Source organism: Penicillium verhagenii (genome assembly GCF_028828195.1).
Source record: "Penicillium verhagenii strain IBT 33310 chromosome Unknown utg000006l_segment0_segment0, whole genome shotgun sequence".
Classification (NCBI taxonomy): domain Eukaryota; kingdom Fungi; phylum Ascomycota; class Eurotiomycetes; order Eurotiales; family Aspergillaceae; genus Penicillium; species Penicillium verhagenii.
In genome coordinates, this window is record NW_026643170.1 from 1,449,449 (window position 1) to 1,473,785 (window position 24,337).

Below are 24,337 nucleotides of genomic sequence, written 5' to 3' on the forward strand. Positions count from 1 at the left end.
ATCAAAAATCTGGGGGTCCTGATGGCTGCAGCATTGAGCGCTTTATGTTGTATGATCATGCGAATTGAATGAACAAAACACCAGCCTGAAACAATGGCTTCAATTCGAACCCGAATCCTTTCAATATCACGTAAAATTCATTCCATGTTGTTTAAGCTTTATTACAAGGCTTGCTCAACTGTAAAAGTACATTTGTAGTTCCATAAACGCCATTACCAAGTACCCCACACTAGTTTAAATGATTTGGTCATGTCATCGTCGATCGATCTTCGATCATGTTCATCCCTCCAATCCCACCATCTCTTTCAAAGTCTCTTGTGCACTGCGGTACCAACGACCCATTTCTTCAGTACCATCAGTCTCTCCCTCCTGCTTCTTGCGTCTCGCTTCGCGTGCCTGTGTAACAGCCTCCACCTTTCGGCGCTCGAGAACCGAGACCTCCCTCTCAATGGCCTCAGCCTCTCGAGTCTTGCGCGGCAAAGAGTTCTCGACCGCAGCAATCTGGCGATTGAGCGCTGCTAATTCTGCTTCGCGATCCGAGAGCAATTCCATTGTCGCAGGTAGAGGCATATTTTGGGATGACCGTGGATCTGATGTGTCCATGTTGGCAACTTGCTTTGCGCGAAGACCAGCAATGGTACTCTCAAGGTTCTCGATGGACTCCGGCAGGCTCGCGAGCTGTGCTTCTTGGAGTTCAACATTTTTGTAGCCTGTCGCACACATGACTTTTGTTAGCTGACCGATCTATTTAAGGTGCTACTACACCCTTTAAAAAACTTACGACTGGCAAGGTCACGGCTCATCTTCTCCATTTCTTCGATCACCATGCGAGCTTCCTCTTTCTGTGCCTTAAGCTCTGCTTTCACCTCCGCCAACTGTGTCTCCAGTTCCATATTCTCATTGTGCCCCACGATCAGGGGTGGGTCACCCACGATCGCTCGCAAAAACTTTTCTTTGGTGACTTGCTCGACGTAGGAAAATCGCAGTTTGGAGAAAAGCTCCTGTATAACCACCGGGGATAAGGTTAGCGAATGCGATACTGGATAATGGCGGCTGGGGATCACATCGGACCTTGTAATGCGCCAAGTCATCCTCGAGGGTTGCAGGAGTCGGATCATGCAGATTTGACAGCGAGACATCTGATCTCCGCTTTGACGGCGAGGGGTTCGCGTCGCCAGCGTCTGAAATGGGTTCTGCGATTCGGATGATACTGAGACTTTGCTTTAGGTCGCCTTGCTCATTTTGGAGCTGGCGGAGTAAGGACAATGCTTGTTCTGCGGTAGCTGTCATTTTGAACCAAATAGCCTCCTCTGTCGGTCGTGAATCGTGATTAACGGAAAGTGGGTTGTCTTTTGCGCTCTAATCGCGAGGGTGTTGTTTATCTTTTAGCTTATCGCGATAAGAAGGCGGTCGCCCGCAAATTGAACAATCCGGAAGGCGCATTTCGATTCTTTCTCCACATGATGTGACGGGGGAAGTGACTGGACAGACTATGCGCTTGTTTAATGCGATGGTGCTGTAGCTCCAATCTCAAGTTTTTGTTTATATTTTACTGGGTTTTTGAAAGTGGCATTTTGCATTTCGCACCACTGCGCACCCGTCAATATGGATGACGATTATGTCGCCCAGGTCCTTGCTAAAGAGGCGCGGGACAGCTCTCAGAAGTACTCGACTGAGGGTGTAGGCGCCTATATGCCTCGCAAGTAGGTCATATCCAAATTTTTCACGTCCAATTGATTGTTTCTACGTGCTAAATTGGCGTAACACCAGACCGGCAGGCAACGCTCCTAAGCCAAATACCCGATTCCTTCGTCATCTTATTAAAGAGACGGATAGTCACAACACGGCACTCAAACGCAAAGAAGAGGGGGATGCCAAGAAACGCATGCAGGAGCTTAAAGGCCAGACTACCGCTGCATCAAAATCCACATCTCGCAGAGGGCATCATTTAGACCGCGCCCGAGACTCGGAGAAGCCAGGCAGAGACGACCGCAAGGAACGACACCGATCCTCTCGGCGAAGACATCGAAGCCGCTCTACATCTACCGACAGAGATCGTTCACGACGACATCGACGAAGGGACGAAGATACAAGGGACAGACATAGAGATACCGATCGGGAGCGCACCGAACGGCGACGGGAACGCCACAGACACGAGTCTTCTCGAAAAGACCGGAGAGAAAGAGAGAGATCCTACTCAAGATCTCGCAGTCGATCGCCACGCAAAGAGCGTAGCTCCCGATCCCACCGCAGCGAACGATCCCGTCGATCCGAGTCCCCTCCTCACCGATCATCCCATTCACACCGCACACCACGAGAATCGGACCGACGATCTCAACATAATGATAATAAATCCTCTCGCCAACACCGGCTGTCTCCTCCTGAACCATCAGTAAACCGCAGACGAAAATCCCCGACCCCACCCACATTACGACCAGTTGAGTCCGACGACGAGTCAGATCCCCTGGAAGATCTTGTCGGGCCCCTCCCAGCCAACGAAGCGCCCGTTCGCTCACGAGGCCGTGGCGCCTACAAAGCCAATACCAGCAATATTGACTCACACTTTGCATCAGACTACAACCCTGCACTCGATATTCAGCCGGACCATGACGATGAACGCACAGCAACCAAGGCCACCCGTCGCGCAGTCTCGGGCCTCATGACTGGCGATGATGATTGGGATACTGCTATGGAGGCATTACGGGACCGTGCGCGTTGGAGACAGAAGGGCGAGGAGAGATTGCGAGCTGCTGGGATCGGAGAAGAGACAATTGGTCGGTGGAAGACTGAATCTGCTCCTTCCTCTGGCGTGACTGGGGAGCGTGATGTCGAGGATGTCCGCTGGTCCAAGAAGGGTGAGGGGCGTGAGTGGGATCGGGGGAAGTTTGTGGATGACGATGGACATATTGGTGTCCGAGCTGCCTGGCCCTAGCACTTGAGGCTGGGTTGAAGTGCTTGTCCCAAGGTTTATAGTAGCATATTGATGACGGAGTTAACGCAGAAGGGTGGCCCTGAGGATTCATCTATGCATTTCGTTCGTGGTCTTATGTTTAAATAAATGAAATGTTCAAAACAGCAATAATTATAAAGGTCCTAAAGTCCCCACCACTAGAATTCGATTGTTTTATGCACTCAATTTTACAAGTGTCGCACCTACTAGTCCTACTACTTGTATACCAAAAAAATCGTCGCCAAGAGAAAAGACCCGCCCGTTCCGCGCTTTGTCAAAAGTGCGGAAACTTCCCATGATGATATAGCAGACCAGACTGACGACATCAGTCATCATTAGCAATTGATTCGGTCTAAAGCTGATTGTTCAGTATTTCTCAGCAAGAACCAAAGCTCCTGCTGATTGATAAGATCGGCTCCGGATTCTTAAAAGCCGAATACCCCCCCATTAGCCATTTGCAAGACATTTTGCGCCAGTATATATAGTAGCTTACCTGCGGGGTACAAGACCATCCATCTTTCCCGATACACATTTGCCTTTGTGCTTGGAACTTGACCGAACATACTATTCACTTGGTATTTGCATCAGCATTCGGACACAAACCGAAAAAGACACACCAAAATGCCAGACCAATTCGCTTTTTCGTATTCATCGCCGTTGGAGGGGTATGAGAATCTGGAGCCGCTGTCGGAGTGAGTCAAAAACATTTCCGATATTTTCCAACATTGGAAAAACATCAAATCATGCCCAGGTGATCTCCGCTGTTTAATTCTACTGGGGCTAATATCAATTCACCTGGGCAGTGAGCGTAACGAGGATGGAAAGTCCCTTAAGAATCCTCAAACTGGTGTCTTGAGCAAAGCCTACGAAGAATTCCCCGATCCAGTGAGCAAAGGCCGACGCGGCGGATTCGACATCCACATCTATCACTTCCAGGTAAGGAAAACAATCCAAAAAACACAATATTTGAATACAAACTCCTAGAATCAAGCACCGGAATAACACACCTGTGTGCCCACCTACTCAAGTATCCAACATTGAATACTAACAAAACCCGAACAGACAAATCCCGACCAAGTAACCTACGCCAAAGCCCTCCACGAACGAATTCGACGCGAATGTAAGAAACCCAAGAAACGATATACGTACATAGTAATACCATACACCAAGCTAACTCACACATCCACTTACAGTTCCCGAGCTCCGCATCTACCGCTTCTTCGACCAACCCGTCGGCCCTCACCCCGTCGCCATGTTCGAGGTCAACGTATTCACACCAGCACAGTTTGGGGCTTTTGTATCCTGGTTGGTGATCAACCGAGGCCCATTAAGCGCGTTGGTCCACCCCAACACGGATCTCGAGCCGGGTCAGTTGGAGTCGGCGGAGGAAGAGAGGAATCACACGCAGCGGGCGACGTGGTTGGGGGAGCGGATTCCGTTGGATTTGAGGCTGTTTAAGTTGTGGAAGGAGAAGGAAAGGAGGGAAGAGGAAGAGAAGGCGAACGAGGGGAGGTTGTGAGGGCGTGATGTAAATTGTAGTGTCAGGACATAATGACTAGTAGTTTTGCAAATTCCGTAGCAACTTGAATGAATGACCGCCGATATGCATTCCAGGGACTCCCCACTCTTTGATTTTAGCCTCTGGCGTGCCGAGATTGCGGTAGCTGATCTGTTTATGGGATGCGATTGGTGGATCTGGGCTGCAGGGCTCTATGTACTGTATGTTAGTACTTTGCATGTGCAGATAGCAGCTCCACACTCTTCATGAAGTCTATGGTACATGTTTTGCGGACCCATTACGATACGCAATAAATGGAAGACACACTATTAGACATGGGTTCCTGGGTAGCTGAGAGCCACCAGTATGTGGCTATTGACGGAGATCGTGATGATCATCAGATGACCCCGTCAGGACCAACGGCCCAAGTCACACCCTGCAGCCCATGATGAATAACAAGTCGGGTTTATGCTAATCGACCACCGAATCAAAAACCCAGAAATCCCCGCCTGGCTTTCTAGTCTGTCGATCTATTGCCCTTAAACCGGTGCATGTAACATTCCAGAGTGTTCACATCCTGGCGGGATGCCCCGTCAACTATGTTTAGTGCTCCCCACTTCTGCACGCCGTGTTAGTCACGTCGTGCTTTTGGATGATCTGACCAAATCTCTATGAAATAATGGTGTCTTTTACGGTCGATCTATGGTGTGATCTGTTGCTCGATGGGAACCGTCAGCACAAGCCCAAAGAGGACGATGTTCCCTGTGGGATAAATCGTTCGACAACGTGCATCAATGACTGGTCCGTTCTCCGGTAGGTGTACTCCGGACCTGCAGTTCCTCAACCTTGATGAGTGGTTTGCATACTTGTCTGGTGATAGGATCATGCTGATGATTATATAGATAAAGAGGGCTGGACTGCTCGAGTATCACTATGGAAGAAGAAAATAATATGCATTAACGCCAGAACAAGATACAAAGTGGAAGTCGACTTGACACTCCATACATAATGCGCCTCGTAATGCGCTTTCCGGCACTTGCCTTAGCGGTCCTGTCCTTACTCAGACCTACTGTCGCCTCAAAACCTCAGACAAGATTGACTTCTGCTAGTACTACTAGTACGATCCCGCAATACGTGTATACCTATGGTAAACACCCCCACTCAAGTCCATACCTAGACATTAAGTCAAAAAAACCCACAATCTAATGTCCAAAAGCTCCGCTAGTATGGCTATACAGCACAGATCCATACCGGCCCAGCGACCTGCAAGCACAACTCGACAATACCACCCCCCAGGTGAACTGGACTGCAGTCGCAGGCGCGCCATCTCCATTAACGCTAGATAACCTCGACGAGCTTAATGCGCTAGGCAAAGAGAGCGTCTATCTCACGACAGCTGGAGGTATTGCCCAAACTCCACAGCCATCTTGGTGGGATGGTATCACGCCGGACAGCGATGGACGCACAGGGAACGGGACCGGATGTGCCATCATAGTCGTAGACCACGGGAACGGAGAAGTAGACGCCTTCTACTTTTACTTTTATGCGTAAGTAGCGATCGCTATTGGTATCTCTAGAAGAGACCAAACTGGACTTACCCCGGCTCACAACTTCAGATACAACAAAGGCGATATCGTCCTGGGCTTGGAATTCGGCGACCATATTGGTGATTTGTACGTTCGCTCAGACGCCGAGCCTCCAAGATAGAAATGACTACTCAGAACAAATCGAGATGAAACAAAAAAATGCTCACTATAACAGGGAACACAACATGATCCGCTTCGCAAACGGCACCCCACAAGCAATGTGGTTCAGTCAGCACGCCAGCGGGCAGGCATTCACCTACAAAGCGCTGGAGAAAAAAGGGCTCCGCCCATACAGCTACTCGGCAAACGGGACGCACGCCAACTACGCAATAGTCGGGTAGGCACTACACCATCCATCTCGTCTCGTCTCGTCTCTTTTCCACTCCACTACAGCAAAATACCAAACCCAGTGCACTGACTGTATCGCAGACAACACGACCACACCATCCCCGGCTTCAATCTCCCCGTCGGTCTCCTCCTCGACTACACGGATAAAGGCATTCTCTGGGACCCAACGCTAAATGCCTACGCCTACACATACGATCCGACAACAGGGACGTTTGCCTCGGACAGCGCGACGAGGTACCCGGTGTCGTGGCTGAATTTCAACGGTCGGTGGGGCGATGCGCAGCCTGTGGGCGAGCCGTCGATTTTCGGAGAAGCCAAGTACGTTGCTGGGCCGGATGGGCCGAAGTTTAAGACGCTGGATCGGAAGACGGTTTGTCCTTCGACGGCGTGTATTGAGTTGCCGTTTCGCATTTGGGCGGAGGGGGAGGGGCAGGTGGCGGACTCTAGCATATAGGTGGTAGCGGTGTTTGAGTTGAGTTGAGTTGAGCTGGCGGGTGGTTTCGGCGTAGGGTTGAAGGTCTAGGTTTATGTTCGAGTTGGTATGTTACTAGTATGCAATTCAAGAGATCAATGGATCAAGCGAATCCTGCACGCGATGAACATTAAGATGAACTGCCCCACGTGTCGGACCCACAGGGAACGTGCACTTTTGCTTTTGTTTTTTTGTTTTTGGTCTGATTTTGTGTGAGACTGATTAAACTGGATTGCTGTTTTGTGATTTATGATTACTTGAGAGGAAAAGAGCTCCGAGTCCAATCAATATGGTAGCAGTAAGGGGATGAAGAGTGTGGACTTGAACGCGTCCCAGAGTTCAGTGGGTTTGTTGTGCCCCACTACGTTGGGATCGAGGTCGCGTGGTTGGATCGAAGGTAAAAGCCGGTTACGAGCCTAATGCTCTTGTTATCTCCGGTTCTGTGCATTGGAAGGGATTGGGCTTTTTTGCTTGTTTTATGTGGCAATTGCGACCATGCACATGTGAGCTGGAAACACATGGGAACTTTGGAACGTTGGAACTATACCATATAAGCACTTGTGGTATACACTCGATGTCTCATATTCCAGATTGATATGGATCAATTGCTGGTAATGATAAGCTTTGACTATTTTACGGCTTTCCCTCCTTTTCAGCACTGCGGCCTTTTCGGGACCTAATTATGGTGCGTTTTTAGTGCACCTGTACCACAAGGTGTAGAGATGATGACGCGACACCCGTCTTCTTTTACCACAGCATTGGGCCACGATCTCTGAATCAGTGATTCTGATCATAAACCAACGTTGAAGCTCTACCCTTCCCCACCAGAAGCCAATCTAAATCAAATGCCACTTGAGATGCAGTGGAATCTCCCAAGCTGCAGGTGGAGTCATTTCCAACGGCCCCTCGCACGTGCCATCTTAGCCTTTTTTTTCAGGGGCAACTCGTGCTGATCCGGTTTTTTTTTTTTTTGCAAGCTTAATTAGACTGACGTTTTCTTTTCCCCCTCAATTGATTATCCCCTTCATACTTATATATACCTGAGAAGTCGTAGAAAGGGGAAAGCTTTCTGCAATTAAACAAATTAGCTTCTGTCCCGCCATGTGGTGATTCATCGACACCAAGACTTCCTTGTCGGGCATTAGCCGCTTGCCGTGGAACGAACCGCATGCTAGCAATCCACTCTAGAGCTCTAAGTGGAGGCTTTGGTTCTTTGGCTGGACCAGACTTGACATTGTTTTTTATGTTTTTCTATTTTTTTTTTACCCCTGAATCTTCTAGCTTGAGGACTGAAACTCCGTATTTCTAAAGTCACGCAAAACAAAAGCAATTGAAGAGCTCTAAGAAACATAGCAGCCATTAGGAAGTATACACGGAGAAGCTAGAAGATCAGACCAGTCATATCTCTATTCTCTACTTTCTCTACTTTCTCTCTTTCTCATCAATTGCTAGAATCAAGACCCCCGAAAAACGCAAGGTATCTAAAAAAGAAAACCCTGTAAATCATTAGTCTGAACCCCGGGGCCTTAAGAAAGATCCTCGGGTTTTTTCTTTCCTTCTCCCACCCACTCCTTTCCTTTCGTTTAGGTCCCTTCTTTTTTTCCTTTCTCGATTTCCTGAATGCGCCGCAGTAGTCGGACGCTGTGAGCAGGCTGGTTCTCAATTTTTCCAAAGAAAATCCCCCAAAGACGTCTTCAAAAATACATTAAACGGGCTTCCCCCCGAATTTCAATTCCGACTTCCCCTGGCTCCGTCACTCCAGTTTAGCGACGAACAGCAAAGAAGACAGCAACAACGCCCACTGGTTGAGAGCTTGTTGCCATTGATAACATCTTGGATCTACCTTTTCCCCCTCCAATTCAACTTTTTACCTGCTGCTGTCGCAGTCTCTCTCGTTATTTTATTAAGGGATTTCCTTTCTCTTTCATCGCAAAACCCCACGTTGAATCTTCTTGTCGATCGAATCTTTACCCAATTATCAGACCATTGAATCTCATCAGGTTCAACTTGTGGTAAAACGGATAATGTGAGTGGCGAGGAAATATTCCAATTGCGCATACCCTGCAGATGAGGGGCAGCTGTCATGTCATACCCGGATTTTAGCTCAAATGGAGTATGGACTGATTGAGGTTATGGCTGCAGATTATATCGTTTAGCAAAAGAATTCTGGTGAAACTTGTTGAAAGATAAAAAAAGAAACAAGAAAAAAAAAGAAAACAAAAAGTACCAAAAGTAAACAAAAAAGGCACCAAATTCCTCGCTCAAAATGGCAACTCCAACTTCCTCGCGCGCGCCCTCCGATGCTGTGCCTTCCATCATCCCCGATCAAACCCTCAACGCTCGTCGTACCTCGCTCGGTTTTCTTCGTCGCTCCAAATCCACCGAACCATTGGGAGAACAACGCAAAGCATCCGCTAGTCGCAAGAAGATGACAAAGTCCCAAATGATGGAGGAGGAAATGCGCCGTCAGCGGGAGTCCTACGCCCCCAAAATCGCCCCTCGTTTGCCGGATTTCTCCCCCACCCCGCAGCTGGAGACCTTTGGAGGTGAAGAACGTGATTCCCTGAAGGTTCAACCTACTTCGCCTCGTCCTAACTCTGGTTTTGCTGTTCCCACCGCTCCACCCCCGCCTACCGAAGCTATGGATCCGTACGCTCGAACCGAAAGCATGACCCATAGAGGCCGTTACAGCTATGCTAGTAGTGCTGTCAGTACCGTCAACAGCCCGCGTCGAGTCCGACGTCGCAAGGATCCCACTTCTTATAAGTAAGGAAAAGCACCCCCAAACATGAAAATCATAATCTTAACCGGAAACAGTATCTTGGTGGTTGGCGCGCGCAACTCCGGCAAGACCGAGTTCCTGAACTTCCTCCGCAAGTCACTCGCCATGCCAGCGCATAAGCACCCCACGCGAAATGCCGACGAACTGGAGGAGCTAGAGCGCCAAACCTCCACCTACGAGGGCTTCACGTCGCAGTATCTCGAAACCGAATTCGATGGCGAACGTGTCGGCCTGACCCTGTGGGATTCCAACGGCCTCGAGCGCAGCATCGTCGACATCCAGATGCGCGCCGTGACCGGTTTCTTGGAGAGCAAGTTTGAAGAGACTCTCGCAGAAGAAATGAAGGTGGTGCGCTCCCCGGGAGCTCGCGACACCCACATCCACTGCACCTTCTTGCTGCTGGATCCCGTTCGCCTCGACGAGAACATCGCTGCCGCCGAACGTTTCGCCAACGGTACCCCCAAGGCCACCGACACCCCCGTACTAGGTGTCTTGGATCAGAACCTGGATCTGCAGGTGCTGCGCACCATTCTGGGCAAGACCACCATTGTGCCGGTCATCAGTAAGGCGGACACCATTACGTCCGCCCACATGGGTTTCCTGCGCAAGGCCGTCTGGAACAGCCTCAAGAAGGCCAATATTGACCCGCTAGAGATCTTGACTCTAGAGGACCAGGAAGAATATACTTCCTCAGAGAGCGCCGACGAGGAGTCCATAAATGAGACTGATGCCCCCGAACACGAAGCCGAAACCGATTCCGCAGAACCCTCCGAGACCAAGGGCGAGCTGACTCGCACACCGTCCACGCGCAGCCAGAGCACCCAGAAGTCTGTCGCATCATTGGGTCCTGCCAATCCCCACGTGCCATTCTCCATCCTTTCCCCGGACCCACACTCTCTGGCATCTGGGGAAGAACCGGTCGGTCGCCGATTCCCTTGGGGTTTCGCCGACCCTTACAACCCCGAACATTGCGACTTTGTCCGACTGAAGGACTCCGTGTTTACGGAGTGGCGCTCCGAGCTACGTGAAGCTAGTCGTGTGATTTGGTACGAGCGCTGGAGAACTAACCGTCTCAACCGTAACGGCCAGCCCGTATCTTTGCCTTCCAAGTCTTACGGCGGTCGCAAGGGACCCGGTCTTCATGATGGTCGTCGTACACGTTAAATTGGCCGCGCCTTCGTCTTCTTAACAGCTTCCGGGTTGCCTTTTTTGTCCTTTTTCTTTCCTTTCTCCTGTTCGCATAGCTTGCTATTCCGCACATACCCCCCTTTCTCACCTCACGCACGAGGATCTTATTATTTTTTTTCGTCTTCTCTTCTGCTGCTGTATTTTCATTCTCAACACAAAATGTGTCACCTCGAGTGTGTCGGTATTCGACTTTCTACGTGTTTGCTTACCATGATATTCAATGTTCACTGGGAATCTGTCAGAACCTTCTTTTGCCTCTGTAAAACGACGTAGATCTTACCCGTGACTAACTACCACTGGTAGTCAATGTTAGTAGGCAACTGCATAATCGTGATGTCGCCAAGTATGTTAATTTCCAAGCATCTCAAAGATTCTTCAGCTGCATTCGCAACCAATCCCTTGGCGCATTCGCCCTATGACCCAGCCAACAGATTCCAGGTCCGCATCCCCTCACAACAGAGCGGCTGAAGCGCCGACAGGGGGATCCCAGGCCCAGTGCCTGTCTTTCAACCAATAAGGCCCTTGAACTAGCGGCTCCTCACGCTACTTCTGCAAGCCTCTGCATGTCAGCCGGAGTTCGCCATGTGAACAAGGAGGAAATACGAGTCGTGTCTGGAGCGTTCTCTGCATTTCTCTTTTCTCCATATTTTCACTTGTTCCTCTTCTTCAAATATTTTTCTTTTGACTTGACTGAAACCCCTTTGTCGCTTTTCCTTTGCTTGAAAGGCTCTATTGCGGGTTGGGTTCATCACGGCAATCCAAAGTGCCCACACAAGGCTGAGGGGCCAGTGTGGATCCCCACCGTATTTCCCCTCGCACAGATTGATCGACTAAACTCTACTCACAATTGCAACTGCATCTCGTCTTGTGCGCCAAATCCCAAAATTCCCCCAAGCGGGAAATTACTCGCACTCCAACCAAGTCCCTGTTTGTTGCTCCCCAAGTACAATCGACGACGAAACCGAGCTGAACCCTGGTTCCAGCTGCACTTATACTTGCTTCTGGTAAACACATCTCCAGATCTGGCGCAGAAGCCCCACAACCCACGACGCGGACCCTGGAACCAAAACCCAGTCCCAAAATGTCGCTTCAAGTCGACGACGGCCGCTCACGTACTCGCTCCAAGTCTCGCGAAAGATCTCGGTCCAGATCTCGCGATAATCGCGTCTCATCCTCGGACCTGAATCTCTCGGTGGAAACTACCTCTCGTCCGCGCTCGCGTTCCCCCGCAGTCGTCGAAATCGGCAAGCAGTCCGTATCTTCCAGCTCCAATCGCAATTATGGGGATATGGACCAAGCCGAGATCGACCGTCAGTATAAGCTGATGAAGGAGAGTCGGCTCCGGGATACGGACCGTGATCGGGACTCGAGGACTGCACCCAGGAGTCCTGGTCCTGGTCCTGGTCCTGCGAGGAGCTCCGCGTATGATGTGCGCCGCGATGATTCGGACGATAGCGCCAGACGTCGCGATAGAGAGGAGAGGCGTCGACAGGAAGACCGTGAGCACCGCGAGCGCCGCAACCGCGATCACTACGAGCATTCCGACGATGACCGTGATATAAGGACCATACAGCCGCGCGAGTATGGCCGACCGCCACAGTCTCCATTGCCGGGTGGCAGTTCCCGCAATGGGCAGGGACAGGGCCATTCGCGAAGCCAAAGCCGTCGGGATGACAGTTCAGATGACGACTCGGTTGATGATGATCTTGCCTACGGCGCTACGCCTGGCAGCCACCCCAGCTATGCGCGACCGGGCAAATTCCAGTACGCGCAACAGCAGGCGGGGCCACCGTTGCCTCAGCGGCCCAGCACCAAGACCGACTGGGCGCCCATTCCCGAGTGCGAGCGCCCGGGCTTTGTGCCGCCTACGTCTCAGCCTCAGAGCGGGATGATGCCAGGCGCGTTCCCTTCTTCTTCGGCGTACGATATGCCGGCCACGATGGCGCCGAGCTTTCCTACACCGCAGTATACGAGTCCTATTCCGCCGTCGTCGCAGCCGTACCCTTCAAATGTGACGAGCGGTGCCTATGCGCCTTCGCATTATCGTACGGCATCGGCGAGCGATGCACCTGGGTCTCAGCAGGGATATGCACACCCGGCGCCGTACCAGTATGCGCAGGTTGATCCCAACGTGCGGTATACTTCCAAGGCAGCTACGAAGCCGGCGTACAATGTTTCGCCCGACGCGCAGTTCTCTACGCCGGCTACAGGCGCTGCGTATACCCGCGGACCTCAGCATGATCGCGCCCCGTCGCATTCGCAGTCCCAGCCCGAGCAGCCGATCTATTCGTACAAGTATGACCAGGGGCCTCAGTTCTCAGACAAGCCTGCAGCACCACCGCCCCCCTCTCCTCGAGCCGCACCCCAGAAACAGTACATGGAGATCACGCCCGGTGGTGGCCGCCGTCCGCACAGTCTGTCCGTGTCATCAGCGAATAACCTAGCCGTTGCTGGCGCTGGCGCTGGCGCTTCCATGGCTGGACATCACCCACCCGCTAGTCCGCTTCTCGAGCCATACCGTGGTACCTACCAGTCAATGTCTCCCATGCCCTCACCCATCGTGATCCCGTCAATCCGCGACGACGACATCTCCGACCTCGAGCCTCTCGACGGCGAAACCTCCAGCTCCGAATCCCGACGCCGCAGAGGCCACGCCCGCACCAAGTCCTCCATCAGTGAAAGGGAGTACGAGCGCGATCGTCATCGCGATCGCAGCCACGACCGCCTCGACAGCCGCCACAGAAGCAACAACAGCATCAGCAGCAGCAAGGAAAAGCTCCGCCTCGACCGCGACCGCGACCACGACTACTCCGACCGCGAAGACAAGCGACGCACGCGCCCAATCGGCCACGACCACCACTCCTCCGTCTCCTCGCTAACAGGCGGCAACACGAGCGACTCGATGATCCTAATCTCGCCCAAAGGCAACAACGGGCCCGGCCACGGCCCCAGCCGCGCCAGCGCCGCCGAAAACGCCCGCAAGCGCGTCTCCTTCTACGACGCCGGCCCCGACGCCGACGCAATGCAATCCGCCCTAAACCACACGCGCAACATCGACAACAAAACCATCATCCAGACCCTCCCCATGCTCTCCAGCGACCAGATCCTCACCCTGCGCGCAGAATACAAAGCCCGCGTCAAAGTCCACGGCAAAGGCATCAACCTAGCCAAGCACCTCCGCCTCAAGCTCGGCGGCTCCTCCTCCTTCAGCAAGGTCGCCTACGCCACCGCCCTCGGCCGCTGGGAATCAGAGGCCTACTGGGCAAACTGTTACTACCAGGCCGGGACCTCGCGGCGCGAGCTCCTGATAGAGTCGCTCATGGGCCGCTCGAACGCCGCTATCCGCGAGATCAAGGCTTGTTTCAGGGATACGCGGTATGAGAATAGCTTGGAGCGTTGTATGAGGGCGGAGCTGAAGGCGGATAAGTTTCGCGTTGCGGTGCTGCTTGTGCTGGAGGAGAAAAGGCAGGAGGAGCGCGAGCCGCTGGATGCTAGGCTTGTAAGGCAGGATGTTTCGGATTTGCATCGGGCGCTTGTGTCGAGGGATGGTGGGGAGACGGCGATGATTCATATTATTGTGTTGAGGAGTGATGCGCATTTGAGGGAGGTTTTGCGCGCTTATGAGGCTGTGTATGGGGATAATTTTGCGCGCGCGATGATTGCTAAGTCTCGCAATTTGGTGGTAGGTTTTTTTTTTGGTTTTGTGGATTTGCTTCGCTCTCTGCTATGCTATGCTTCCTCCCATTTCCTCTTCCCTTCCTCTTCTCCTTATCTTGATCTCGTTACTAACTCGCATCCATCTTCTCCAGGGCGAAACACTAGCCCACATCCTCAACGGAGCCATCAACCGCCCGATGCGCGACGCCCTCCTCCTCCACCAAGCCCTCCGCGAATCAAAATCAGGCCGCGAACGTTCCGAACTCCTTATTTCCAGACTTGTCCGATTGCACTGGGAGCCGCGACACTTTGAGCAGGTGAAGATCGAGTACCGGAGGCGGTATGGGGAGCGGATCGAGGAAGCCATCGCGGAGGAGGTCCTCACGTCGAGTAATGGGGGTGAATGGGGAGAGTTTTGCATCGAGCTGGTGCATAGTAGTTCTGCTGCTTGATGCACTTCGTTCTAGCTGGCTCCTGCGATCTCCGGGAGGCCAGACAAAAGGACAGGAAGGCAGAGCGAGTCTTGGAAAGCTTGTCTTTCTACTGATTCATCGCGATTCATATCCAAAAAGCCCTGGTGGTATCCATATCTATACTAGTAGTTTATACGAGCTCAACGAATACGATTGTATGTGCATTTGGCATCAATATTGGGCTATCTAGTAGATATAGTCTGCACACATGCAGCATTAGTATCCAACCTTGGAAGTTTTGAGCGACACCTCCGGAGCTCCCAATTTGGAACCCCATTGACCAGATTCGCAATTGTCAATACCAATGATTGAGAGCTCGGAAGCTCCGAGGCCAAGCGCGCAGATCGCAATCACGTCACGCCGTTACATCAATCGCGCGAGAGCCATACCACTCGACCCGCCCTTAACCGGCGAACACTGGATCTCGATCGCCGATCTCCTGTAAGTGGTAAGAGGGACAACAACCTTGGAAGTCCAGATCCCAACGTCGGGGCCATGCAGTACAGTAGTACATAGATACGCAGTTCCTTTCTACATTAGAACGAACTGCACTGCCACATGTCTGGCCCGCTGCTTAAACAACGGGTTCCCTCGGATTAAAATCCGGACTGGAGGAGAAACCAAGGCGATTGGACGAGGGAATACATGGCACTGCCCTTTGTGTTAATTCAACAGGATGTATGTATCAGAATAAACCCCTCATGAGTCATAGCCATCGTCGGTTTATCAGGAATACCAAGCCAAGGGGTTGTACATAGTATGCACATTGTCTTGTACATGTACACAAGCACCTGGGCAGCCAGATGAAACCCAAACCCGAAGCTAGAGAGCGATGCTTAGTACGGAGCAAGCACTAGTTACTTGTACTGATTGGACTTGTCATTCGGAGAAACCAGTAGCTACTAGCATCAGTGCATCACTCTGGACTCTGGACTCTGGACTCTGGAAAGGGAAAGGGAAAGGGAAGTCAGGACTCAGGACTCAGGACTGCTGCGCCACAAAGCATTGGTTTGACATTTGCGCAGCTTCCCCCGGGGAAAAAGCTTGGAAGGGCGAGGGGATGAAACAAATTGATTGCCCTTGAATGCCCAGGTGAGAGAAGTGAGGTGAATGAGGTGCTTGGGGTGCTTTTGGATTGCGGATGTTGCAATGATGGATTGTGACTGGGTTGGATTGGATTGATCTGGATCATCTGGTGAATATCGGGTTTTCGAAGGATCAGCGGTGTGGCTAGTGCGAGGCTTGAGCCACATGAGGAGCCTGCTGCCTGGTGGCAGCCTAGTTTAGGAGGGAACACGGCTTGGCAGAGAAAAGCAAAGAAAAAAAGAAAAGAAAAGGTAAAGAAAAAGAAAAAGAAAAAGAAAAAGAAAAAGAAAAAGAAAAAGAAAAAGAAAGCAAAATCGGAGAAAATTGAAAATTAAGCAAATTTAGTTTAGGAAAACAAGATACCCGATTGAGGAATTAGTAGAACTCATATCGCTCAACGTCATCGTTTTCAAATGAAATGCAAATCCATTGTATACTAAGTCTACTACTAGGTATACTAGACGTGGAACATGGTCCATGGATGCAGCAATGGTCAAAGCTGCCACGCATACGAGAACGAAGCCCAACAGAAACTTCCTGGGTAAGAAAAAAAAAACCAGATCCAATCCAATCCAATCCTTAGAAGTTAATGATGGTCCCTTCGGCCGTATCTCACGATACTCGCCACCGAAAGAAAAAAACCGGACCGAGTACGGCAGCTGTATGGGGGTGATTTTCTGCCGTTTTTTTTGTTTACTGCTTTTTGGCTTCTGTCATTACTCACTAGCGTACCTACGATCGTAGGTACCAAGATGGTCATTGGTGAGTGAGATGGGAATGGGCATGGAGAACGGGGATTGAGTTTGAGTTTGACGATTTGGGTTGGCTTCAGCTTCCAAGTTAATGCCGCATATCTGTGCACTTGCAAAGTAAAAGAAAGTCTATAGTTAGAGATGACGGCGATGCTGGATTGGATGGGTGCTGTTGTGCTTACTAGAATTGGAAAGGCATTATTGGCTGCTGCAGGCACTGGAGGGGCAATGAGGGGCATGCACCGAGTGATATTTTCCACGAGTTTCAGACTTTGCAGAGTTTTCAGTGTTGCAGAATTTTCATCGTCTTTGCTTTTTTTTTCTTATCACGCACAGGTTTGGGGGCCCGAAAAGGCAAATGGAAAAGCTTCACTCTGCAGGAAGCGGGCACCAAAGCGTCCGGGCTTCTGGTGGAAGTCTAGTCAGACATAAAAATGCAAAGAAAAAAAAATAAAAATAAAGAGAGAGTTTCAGTCTGGATCAAGCCTACTGTGTACTTGACATCACAGGGAAACAGTGAGCTAAGTCACTCGTGTTGGTCAATTCAATTTCATAGGATGCTTGATATACCACGCATGCGAGATCCGAAGCAGTCCAGGGAAAGCTCTAGACTACGGCATGCAATGGATGGCCCAGCTAGATTCTACTGCGATGCCAGAGAGTAAGAGAAATCCTACGATTGGTTGTAGATGAACCATAGGCTAGGTACAGTCAAAGTCTACAACCATTGGCTTTGAGCCTTTGGCATAATATGTACCTAGGAAGACCTTAGACGGTAGGCTTGGATGACCCCAATCATAGCGAATCAAAGCTTCAACTCCCCTTCCATCCATAGCATTGGCAGGACAGAGTGCCTCGGTCCACGATCCAGACGCACGTCCCAACCCTAGATAACCCCTAATACGCCACTGTCAACGTACGTATTCCCAGAGGGAAAAAAAGAGTAAGAGAGAGTAAAAAAAAAAGACTACAAAGGTAAAATTTCCTTCATCTACATCCTGTCAGGCACCCATTCGCCATCAAAACGCAGAAATTCCTAGCCCTTGCGCTTTTCGTCCGCTCTGGACTGCACTGCACTGGACAAGCATTGTAGTTATTGATTGATTTCTCATCCGGGACTGAGTCACTGACAACTGGAACGCCAACCAACGGTCCAACGCCAGCAATAACCCTGGCAAGAGCTGGCGATCAACTGGGTTTGAAATATTGCCCAACCCACCATCGATCAACTAACCCTGGTCGCACCTCATCTCACTAGTTTAGTATCGGGAGCCAGATGGGAACTTGGCATCGCCTTGATACATACGCCAGTCCTAGCGCGCGGCGGCCAGCTGATCGGGCCTTCTCGCGCTAGTCTCAGTAGTTTCCCTTGCTAGTCTGCATTCATTCTGGTCAGATCAATGCTGATGAACTGTCAATGCGGTCTAACGCCGACGTACGCTAGTCACCGTCCACTAATTACAAATGGTGTTTCATGTTTCTTGGACGTTAAGCCTTGTTGCTTGGTGGAGGTTGGGAACCAGGATGTGGGAAAGTGGTGGGGTTGGTGGCCGTCGTCAGTGGCGTACTAGTAGGGATGAGAATTATTTTTCTTTTTTATTTTTTTTCTTTTTCTTTGCAAGTACTGGATAATGTCAATGTCATTCACACCAGCCTTCTTTGTTTGACCCCCTTCACCCTAACAGAGCCACCCGGTTTTTTTTATTTCCCTGTACCAAAATTAAATAAAATCAAATGATTTTGCCCTTCACGTACCTAGGTGAGTCTGAAGGTTCGGGTGGATCTTGCCCGGTGATGTAGGAAAAAGACCCAGGGGAAAAATTATAAATAAAAAAGATAAAATTGGAAGATCTGAATTCGGTAGCTGGTAGCTGGGTTATTACTCCACCATCCGACCAGTGTAATGACACCAATGACAAGGATTCCAAAGTGTCTGATTAGATATCAGAAAGTCGGAGAATTGCCCCGCCGTATCCACGCCCCATTGCCCCACTAACAATGCATTGTCCGGAGTAATGTAAACATTGAAATGAAAAATGAAAAACGTAAATGCATTGGCAGCACTGCACAGCGATCAAAAGCTGCAGTGCAGAAAGTGCTAGTCTCAACGAGACTTCAATGCAGACCAGCGGGTCGGGATAGTCGACATCATGACGCTGCACATAATAGGCCTGCGACTGATAACTTACCGAATAACCGGGTCAAACGGATGCTGACCACTCCCACCGCTGACTGGACTCACTGGAGACATTGCAGTACTTGCATATGCCGGCTCTGTCACACATAGCATTGTACCTATCCGGTACCTGGAAGCAGGCACCGGGTAGATGAAGGCAGCCACTAGTACCGATCAGTGATTTCCCACCTGCACTTCGTACTTTTGACAACGCATTAATAAGTACCCTCCCCAAGGTTGAGATGAGATGGTCTACGCTATACAGTACCCTTGTACCTGTGGCTAGGATTCTACACCGATATTTCAACTTTGCTGGATGTGGCCATCTGCTTTCTGCCTTGTGTCTTGTGTTTTCTGTCTTGTGTCATTTGGGTGGTCTTGAGGGGCGTCGATTGGGCGACTTGCAGCGAGGACGTGGGATGAAAATAGAGGTGGTTAGGGAAATAATATGCGGTCTGGTTGTTTGTGGTGGACTTATTATCCGTATTGCTCGAGGGATTCCAAGAGGTTGGACCCTGGATGACAGGCTCGAGGGTTTGTAGTACCCACTCTACTGAGTGTTCCCCCTGGGGCCTGCAGCGTGATTTGCAAAGCTCGTTTGGTGGAGAAGTCGGAGGTACTAACTTGAAGGTAATTCTTTTTTTTTTCTTTCTTCTTTTTCTTTTTATCTTTCTTTTTCCGAATATTTCTTTTTAATTTCTTATTTTTAAATCATGTCACTAATATACTTTTTTTTCAATAGATCTCTCATGCAGCCCAAGGCATTTTTCGCCTACGAAATAGGCAGAAATGGGGGGATTTCCAATTTCATAACGCTTTTAACCCTGTAATGATCTCGGAACTTGCAGATCGCCTACGAGTGGATCTACAAGCCTATCCAGATGACGCTATCTTCACCCTATAATTTCTATTTTATTTTATTCCCTTTTTATTATTATTATTATTTTGGCCTCCTGGGTGAAGTTAACCCGGGGTATTTCTCTCAGTGGGCCATGCTATGAGCCTATGGCTATGCTCTGGATTGACCGTGTCAATCCATTGACATTCCTCTGAGCTCCTCTTCCTCTCTCTATAAGATGTCCATGAGAGCTCGTAGAGACGAAGTTGCTCCTCCCACAGCACAGCACAGCACAGCATCGGCATCGGCATCAGTCTCCTGTATCGCATAAGTAGGTTCTCAGATCCAGAATTGCATCGCTACATGTCCTCTGTTCTCTGTTCTAACCATCGCCGCCGATCAATTAGTTGCAAGCTTCTCGCCACACCGTCTCCACTCAAGCTATACCGTTCTATCCATATCTTACTACCAACCTCTCTTACAAGATGTCCAAACCACTGTAAGCTGCTACTCAATATCATACCAGCTTGGCCCTACCCTCCCTCATTCATTGCGTTGTCTACGGGAATCCCAAAATAAGAACCAACCTCCCAACATTCGCTAAATTATTTTCTTCCCTAGTTCCAACCAGGAGATGGATCTTCTCGGGATGGGATCGTGGACGGAAGACGTCTCCACCTTCCCAGGAGGTCCGACCCTCAATCTTGGTCCCTCCCTGCCCTCATCCTCCACCATTACCTTCCCAGACACGCGACCATCGAACGGCAACAGCGCTTCCCTCGAAGCCTATCTGAATGCCCCACGCTCCTCTCAGCCATGGTCCCCGATCAACCTTAGCACCCGCTAAACCGCTACCCCAGCGACCAGTGACGCAGTGGGATATGTGATTGTGGAGAACGGTTACGAGTTGATGTAGAGGGGAGCTGCAGGTGCTTGAAAATTGGCTTTTGAAAGTCGAACTTTGCATTTGAACTTGCTTTTAGTTCATGTCAGATCGATTGGTCTGACATACGGGTACGCTTTAGGTTCGGGAACTTGGCGAGTTTCCAAGGAAAGAAAAAAGTACATGTAGACGGAGCAATTGGGGGGAGGTGTTTGCGTCGGGGGAGTTCTTGTTATTCTTTATTTTTTTGTTCTCTTCCTTGTCTCATTCTTATTCTTTGTCTTGATTCTTCTATGTGTTTTTATTCATACATGTATTTTCATTCTCAGTCTACTACTGTGTTACTAGGAGCAAAAAAAAATACGTTTTCTTGCTTACAGCATCTGAAGTCGCCATGTGGTTTTGTTCAACAAAACCACCGTAACGTCATTCCAGGAACATGGGCTGACCCCACCCAATCATGAGGTTTTTGCAAGGAAAAATTTTCTTTCGCCCCCTTTTTCTCCTCTCTTTCTCTTCCATTTCCCCTCCAACTTGACTTTCCTACAACGTTGGGCTTCTTCGGGTAGTGTGCATCTGGCTGAACTCTCACTGGAATGTTACTCAAATATACTCCGTAGACTCAATACTACACTCGTTTATGTATGTATTATCCCGCACTTCGATCTATGGAATCTTCCCGCCGAGTGGGGTCCATGTGGACTTGTGAGATCTTAGGTGGAGAGAGAAAAAAAGAAAAATCTCACGATGATCTGAGACAACATCCGTGGCACAGACATCATCAAAGCTCACAAGGCTGAAATGCATTACTTTTTTCGTCTCTTCGTTTCCTTTGTTTTTTTCCCTCTGTCTATCTTTGCTTCTTCCTCTTCGCTTCCGTAAACTTTCAATCTTTCATACAGTCCAAGTACAGTTTGGAAAGTAATCATGTGATCGTCTCGTCGCGCCCGTATCATGCGTATCATAACGTATACATGCACAAGTACATGTACATGCAGAACAGAAATCCTTGGAAATCATCCCGACCCAAGAATCGGGGAAAAAGGACCGGTCATACACAGCGCCGACATAATGTACATCCCTTGAGAGCCTCAACCCAGCCCAATATGTATGATCGCCCATACATAGTACATGTACGCACGCATAGCACATCAATCATGAGGTCAAATCGATTGGCACAAAAGCATAGCACATGCAATTCACCCAAGCCTTGAAAAGCATCAAAAGTTCTCGCAGGGCTGAATCCCCATCTTTTTCCCTACTCAGGGTCCCGGTGAAAGAAAGCCAAGAACCACACAGCTAACAGGATAAGGGAAAGCTTTTCCCCAGGAAGGTCGTCGACCATTATTGGTTCCACAAGTGATCCGCAGGGCGGAAAAAGCACATCAAGAATAATCAGAAATCATTCAAATAATCCTCAAAAAGGCAAAGAGATTGAGAAATAATATCGGTACATGGATTGAAGAGTGTCAAAGCTTGATCAACACGCCGTGGCCCCGTTCCCCTCGTGCAGGCTGTATTTCCCGCTTCCAACGAACCGCCTTCCTACCCGAACCCAAGGCCCAAGCCGTGCTGCACGATCAGATGAGCGCTCTGAATTGTTCGGCCGGTGTGCAAATTCTGTCTTTTGTCGCTGTTTTGGGTTTGTGTTTCGGCTGTCAAGGACGCAGGTGGGGTCTGGGGTTTATCAGAGTTGGCTGGTAAGTGTGAGTCCTGAATCTAATTGGAGTTTCCCACTCTCCATCAGTTGAATTTCCGGGGGATCCTCTCCCCGGATGGTCACTCGGAGTCTCACTCCGACTCACTCGCTTATCGAGTCGGAAGGGTGACGATAAGAGCGATAGAAGCGATAAAGAGGGATAAAGGCTCCGATAAAGGCCCGATAACGATAAGGAGTATACTAGTTTGTACGGCAATCGGCATCTTGGTCTGTCCCCATGATCAATTCCATCCTTGCTCATCGCCTCACCTTACATCAATCACCTTGAAACCTTGGAATTCTCTCTCCATACCCCAACAGGTAGCAAGGCTTCTTTCCGTATCAGTCGCAAGCGGAAGAGTTGAGAAAATTGACCCACCGGCCGAGAGAGTCGGTCATACCGACTCATACGTATGGATGGATAAGATCGGATTGACTTTCCATTATCTTCCCCTTGCCTGAGTATCCTCCCTCTATATACATGGATGATATAATTCCACACACACGGAAGCGCGGGGCGAAGTTTGTGTGGCTGATAATTTCCGCGCCTTACTATATCCCGACTATGCAAAGAATGAACTAGTCGCCCTGTTTGCGGGGGTCCCCCGGTCTCGGAGCACATGATGAAAAAAGTGTATTTGGACGGGGACGCAGCCGCCCACCCGCTGAAAAACTCGATGGCCGGTTGAGTTCAATGTTGAGTGCCCAAATGCGTGGCGGGAGAAAGATGTACATACCAGTGAATTGTAATGAAGAGCGTGTCAAAATGGGCGTTGCGACTAGGCTATTTCGGACCTGTACAAGGTTCAGGGATTCTGAGGTTGTATGTAGTTTGTATTAGGTCGTATGTACAGCCTTAGGCGACGATCATATGTGGTTCTTGTTTACATGTACCAATATTCTGGGACCTGCCGCACCGGCGCGTTTCTCCATAACACTGCAGACTAAGGGTCCACTATGATGTCAGGCGTTAAGGGATGAACCCTGTCCATACTATTGCCCTATTTGTTCTCTCCAGAGGCTATCACGGACAGTCCGGCTCAATCGCGGGGAAAATAGGAAGTTCGGACGGGTGCTTTATTTGTGTTGAGCTTTGATAGGCGGAGGAAACGGAGGACCACGAAAATGAGCGGCTCTACTTGGGCGTTTAGGCGTTAATCAAGGTGTTTAATGTTTTGATTCCATCCATCGATCCGAAATGCATGGATTTGCTGTCAATCACAATAAATTTTTATTCGAATTGGTCCACGGGTTGAAATTCAGGGACATCGGAGCACCAATCGATGCTAACAGCCTCGTTTTTTATTCCCTTGTTATTCGCTCGGGCCTCCATACAGTAAGTGCCGTCTTGTTTTAATGCATCGTATTTGTCATTAATGATGTTGTTCATGTGACCATTGTGGGCCCGCCGCCTTGGAATTGTAATGTGATTCGTTCATTTAAATAAATACGAAAATGATTGACGTGATGGCTCGTTACATGGTAATAAGAAATATGTTCTTTTCTGAGGAGCTCGGCGTATGAGTTGAATAAATCCACATATAGGTTCCTTATTTGGTGTCTTTAATCTCGAAAAGGAAACTCATAGCTAGAGACTCGGAGATAAGGGGATTTGGAAAGAAGGATACTGTAATAAGAATAGCCTTTCGGACTGGCCCCTGTTGCCATCCACGGTAACAGCGGCCACTTTCCAATCAGACGGGATATAGGTTGGGATGAAACGTGGTTCAGATCTATACCCAAATAAGATCCATAAACAAACCAAAGAAAAAAAGAACAAGAGTATTGAAGCATTTAAATCCGATAACGGTTGCAACTTCCGAGTGTGGCGGTGTTTTTAGTCTGATCTGAGAATGCATAAGATACGGAGATTTTCAAAATGAATGCCCAAAGGATACAGGATGTGTTGTCATTGGAAAAAGTCAAGCAAATCTAAAATACAGGAAAGT

General features: G+C 49.7%; 7 protein-coding genes across 7 annotated transcripts; 6 read left to right on the plus strand and 1 right to left on the minus strand.

Annotated features, from left to right (window-relative positions):
* Positions 1-279: 279 nt before the first annotated feature.
* Positions 280-1,290, minus strand: N7466_005954 (uncharacterized protein; the record flags this gene model as incomplete). Its single annotated transcript, XM_057165351.1, has 3 exons — positions 280-710; positions 782-1,001; positions 1,072-1,290. 3 exons carry the CDS (start codon positions 1,288-1,290, stop codon positions 280-282), a joined length of 870 nt encoding a protein of 289 aa, XP_057020950.1.
* A 315-nt stretch (positions 1,291-1,605) lies between these two features.
* N7466_005955 (uncharacterized protein) lies at positions 1,606-2,932 on the plus strand (the record flags this gene model as incomplete). The annotated part of the gene is made up of 2 exons (XM_057165352.1): positions 1,606-1,703; positions 1,771-2,932. The coding sequence occupies 2 exons, from the start codon at positions 1,606-1,608 to the stop codon at positions 2,930-2,932; spliced, it is 1,260 nt and encodes a 419-aa protein (XP_057020951.1).
* Positions 2,933-3,571: 639 nt separating this feature from the next.
* On the plus strand, positions 3,572-4,469 carry N7466_005956 (DOPA 4,5-dioxygenase family protein; the record flags this gene model as incomplete). The annotated part of the gene is made up of 4 exons (XM_057165353.1): positions 3,572-3,642; positions 3,754-3,886; positions 4,013-4,070; positions 4,144-4,469. 4 exons carry the CDS (start codon positions 3,572-3,574, stop codon positions 4,467-4,469), a joined length of 588 nt encoding a protein of 195 aa, XP_057020952.1.
* A 773-nt stretch (positions 4,470-5,242) lies between these two features.
* N7466_005957 (uncharacterized protein) lies at positions 5,243-6,836 on the plus strand (the record flags this gene model as incomplete). Its single annotated transcript, XM_057165354.1, has 5 exons — positions 5,243-5,261; positions 5,692-5,995; positions 6,065-6,121; positions 6,210-6,371; positions 6,464-6,836. 5 exons carry the CDS (start codon positions 5,243-5,245, stop codon positions 6,834-6,836), a joined length of 915 nt encoding a protein of 304 aa, XP_057020953.1.
* Positions 6,837-9,120: 2,284 nt separating this feature from the next.
* On the plus strand, positions 9,121-10,800 carry aspE (septin; the record flags this gene model as incomplete). Its single annotated transcript, XM_057165355.1, has 2 exons — positions 9,121-9,620; positions 9,672-10,800. The coding sequence occupies 2 exons, from the start codon at positions 9,121-9,123 to the stop codon at positions 10,798-10,800; spliced, it is 1,629 nt and encodes a 542-aa protein (XP_057020954.1).
* A 1,105-nt stretch (positions 10,801-11,905) lies between these two features.
* anxc4 (annexin ANXC4) lies at positions 11,906-14,933 on the plus strand (the record flags this gene model as incomplete). Its single annotated transcript, XM_057165356.1, has 2 exons — positions 11,906-14,506; positions 14,634-14,933. 2 exons carry the CDS (start codon positions 11,906-11,908, stop codon positions 14,931-14,933), a joined length of 2,901 nt encoding a protein of 966 aa, XP_057020955.1.
* Positions 14,934-20,291: 5,358 nt separating this feature from the next.
* On the plus strand, positions 20,292-20,653 carry N7466_005960 (uncharacterized protein; the record flags this gene model as incomplete). The annotated part of the gene is made up of 2 exons (XM_057165357.1): positions 20,292-20,305; positions 20,428-20,653. The coding sequence occupies 2 exons, from the start codon at positions 20,292-20,294 to the stop codon at positions 20,651-20,653; spliced, it is 240 nt and encodes a 79-aa protein (XP_057020956.1).
* Between the last annotated feature and the right edge of the window lie 3,684 nt (positions 20,654-24,337).